The following is a 2,986-nucleotide window of genomic DNA, read 5'->3' on the forward strand; positions in this document are numbered from 1 at the left end:
TCATATGCTCTTCTATCCCCAGCCTCAATCTCACTAGAAGACATTACAACCTGGAATATTACAGTATATATCCTGCAGGGCAAAGAAATGATTAACCCTGTGCTACTCTCTGAAAAGCATTCTGATATTCCTAAGAAACCACTCACAGCATTCCGCTCCTGACCCAATATAGCCATGTCCTGCCTCATTACATAATAAGCAGTGACAAATAACACATCTGCTCATATATTTAACAGAAGAAAAGTCCAATTGCATATGTAGTAGCAAAAATTAAATAATGTGCTTTATTATTCTGTGGTTTCAGAAAAAAAAGTTGCAGTAGAATTCAGTGGGAAATTTATAACAGGATTTTTACAGAAATATGCTTCCAGTTTACACACGATAAGTTTGTGCAGACACAGGTTAAACAACCACAGTGAAGGGGGCAGATGATTGGTTGGCACATAGTAAGAGGCACAATAAAGCACCTAACGACAGACAAACAATACACATTTTCCACGTTCTATTACTAAAGCACCAAATTAAGCAAATTGCAAGAATTTGCTCATATGTCAGCAGAATTGTGCAAATTTACATCTCAGTTTTACAAAACTAGCCCATGTTATTTTATCAATATTTCATAAATACGGCAGAAACAAGAAGCTGAGACGAAAGGGCATCCTATTGTAGGCATCAATTAAAAAGGTATAAATAGTAGGATGGTCGTAATCCCCTCTGACACATAACAACAGCACAAAAAGCCATACGGAGGTGCAAAAAATACACAGTGAATGTAACAGGAGAGAAACAAAAAAAATGAAAATGCTGTCACTTGGATGATGTCGGTCTACATTTTAACCAATCAAGGTAAAAATCAATCAAGCACTGATTTGCTCTTCGTGCTGATGGGGATTAGGGAGAATGTGCTGGCAGAATTAGAAATGGAAATTATCCTATGTGATCAGGACACCAGACAAATCCATATAAAGCTAATGTTATTGACAACAAATCCTATATCAGTGCAATATGTTATTTTCTACATATTAAACCACTTAGTGAAAAAGGATACTTGAGTTTCCCCAACCAGAACCAAATGTTTACAATTGTCATTGTGCCACAAGTGACCGATGATTTAGTGGTGAGTGGAATTACGGAGAGCAGTTTCAGATTGTCGCTGCATAACTTCTTTCTAGTGGGTCCTAGAGCTGCAGGTCCCATTTCGATAGGTGCTGCCAGTTGTCAACATGCCATTCTGCATGTCTTCAGCACTGTATGCCCTACTTTTTAATGCAGTGGCATAATAGTCTACTGGTTCTTCGGTGGCATTTTCCATCCAACTGAGACATAAAACCTTCTGGAAAGACCGTCTAAAATTGTCTGAGAGAACGCCATACAAGAAAGGGTTGGCACAACTGTTGGCATAGCCAAGTGCAACAGAAAGTTGGCTGACTGTCGTGTCGCCTCTTCTAGCAAAAACACCCACTAGTTGTACCACATAGAACGGCATCCAACAGACCACAAAAACAGTCACTACGACAGTCACCATAAGAGTTAGTTTACGCTCCGATCTGCGGCGCTGCTGCCAGCCCGCTTTGAGTGCTACAACTCTCATTTTTGTTATGATGAGTATATAGCATAAGCAGATGGCAGCCATTGGCAGGAGAAAACCCATCAGAAAGGTGTAGAGGACAAAGACCACAACCCAACGCTGTGAGGGCTCCGGCATATGTACATTACAAGCCACTGTCCCATCACTATTCGGTGCAGTGCTGGAGAAAATGACAATAGGGAGGATGATGAGCAATGAGAAGAGCCAAACTCCAAGATTCACCATTTTTGCCACACTTGGTCGTCGGTAGCGAGCAGCACTGATGGGATGTACCACTGCCACATATCGGTCCAAACTGAGAACAGCCAAGCAGTAGATGCTGGTGAACATGTTCATGGCATCTAAGCTAAGAACCAGCCTACAAAGCAGTGACCCAAATGGCCAGTGACGGAGAAGGGTAGAGGTCACCAGGAAAGGAACACTGAGCATAAGAAGTTCATCAGCAATGGCCAAGTTCAAAATGTAGATATTAGTGGCGGTTTTCATCTTGGCATACCGCAAAATAACGTAGATGACCATAGAGTTACCACACAATCCTACGATGCAAACTAAAGAGTACACAAAGGAAATGAAGATGGCAATGCCAGGGGAGTCTGTAGAAGTGTTATTCCTAGAGTTGTTCCCCCAGGTTGCCTCAGCTGTACTCTCAAGGAACTCCATCATCACAGATGTCTCATTTTGCAGCATCTTGTAAATTAATTTGAAGATTGTGATTTGTCCCAGAAAAGCTTAAGACATAGTAAAGTTGCAGGTAAACATAATCCGTGCCAACATAAGAGATGGCATCTCTGTGGACCAGTCACTTACAGCACAGAAGGGTTAAATCCTGCTAGAGGAGATATATAGAAGATGATCCTAGCTCAGATTCTCAGATTGTGGTCACCATGGTTGAAGTCTGCTCAGAGGTTGTGACTCCTGATCTAGCAGGTACCTTCAGGAATGCATGGCAATGAAGGAGCTTCTGTGGTCTGCTCACAACCTACTCTCAATCCAGCAGGAAATCTGTGGAGCTGCAGTATTTGTTCCACTCAGTAGCTAGGAAGCAAAGGCTGAAGGAGGAGCAGTGTCTGAGTAATTCACTCTTCTAAAAGCATCACAAGCAGTTATTACGCTGTAGCAAAAGCTGAAGGAACAGCTCAGGGGCTCCAGCTCTGCAGACTGGGAGGATGCAGGGGTGCAACATGCTGATGGAGAAAACAGGGAGGTTCTAGCCCTGTGGAGTTGGGAGGAGAGAAATCATTAGGTTGATATCTTCACTAGGGACTGGTACCTTTCCTACCTTTATATAGCTTTCTCTTATGTTTAACCCCCATCCTGATGTGTCATCCAGAAGATCAATGACTTGCTCCTGCAATTTGTGTCATCCTTGACCGTCTACTATTTTCACTCTTCTTCTGT

At 42.4% G+C, this 2,986-nt stretch overlaps 1 protein-coding gene across 1 annotated transcript; it reads right to left on the reverse strand.

Moving 5' to 3' along the window:
• Positions 1-256: 256 nt before the first annotated feature.
• SSTR1 (somatostatin receptor 1) lies at positions 257-2,726 on the reverse strand. Its single transcript, XM_069745621.1, has one exon. It carries the CDS (start codon positions 2,273-2,275, stop codon positions 1,169-1,171), a length of 1,107 nt encoding a protein of 368 aa, XP_069601722.1. The 5' UTR covers positions 2,276-2,726; the 3' UTR covers positions 257-1,168.
• Between the last annotated feature and the right edge of the window lie 260 nt (positions 2,727-2,986).

The sequence above is a fragment of the Ranitomeya imitator genome, chromosome 1 (assembly GCF_032444005.1).
Source record: "Ranitomeya imitator isolate aRanImi1 chromosome 1, aRanImi1.pri, whole genome shotgun sequence".
NCBI lineage: Eukaryota > Metazoa > Chordata > Amphibia > Anura > Dendrobatidae > Ranitomeya > Ranitomeya imitator.

Bases quoted from the DNA above. Each gene is read 5' to 3' on its own strand.
- SSTR1 (XM_069745621.1), bottom strand. From the start codon at position 2,275: ATGCTGCAAAATGAGACATCTGTGATGATGGAGTTCCTTGAGAGTACA.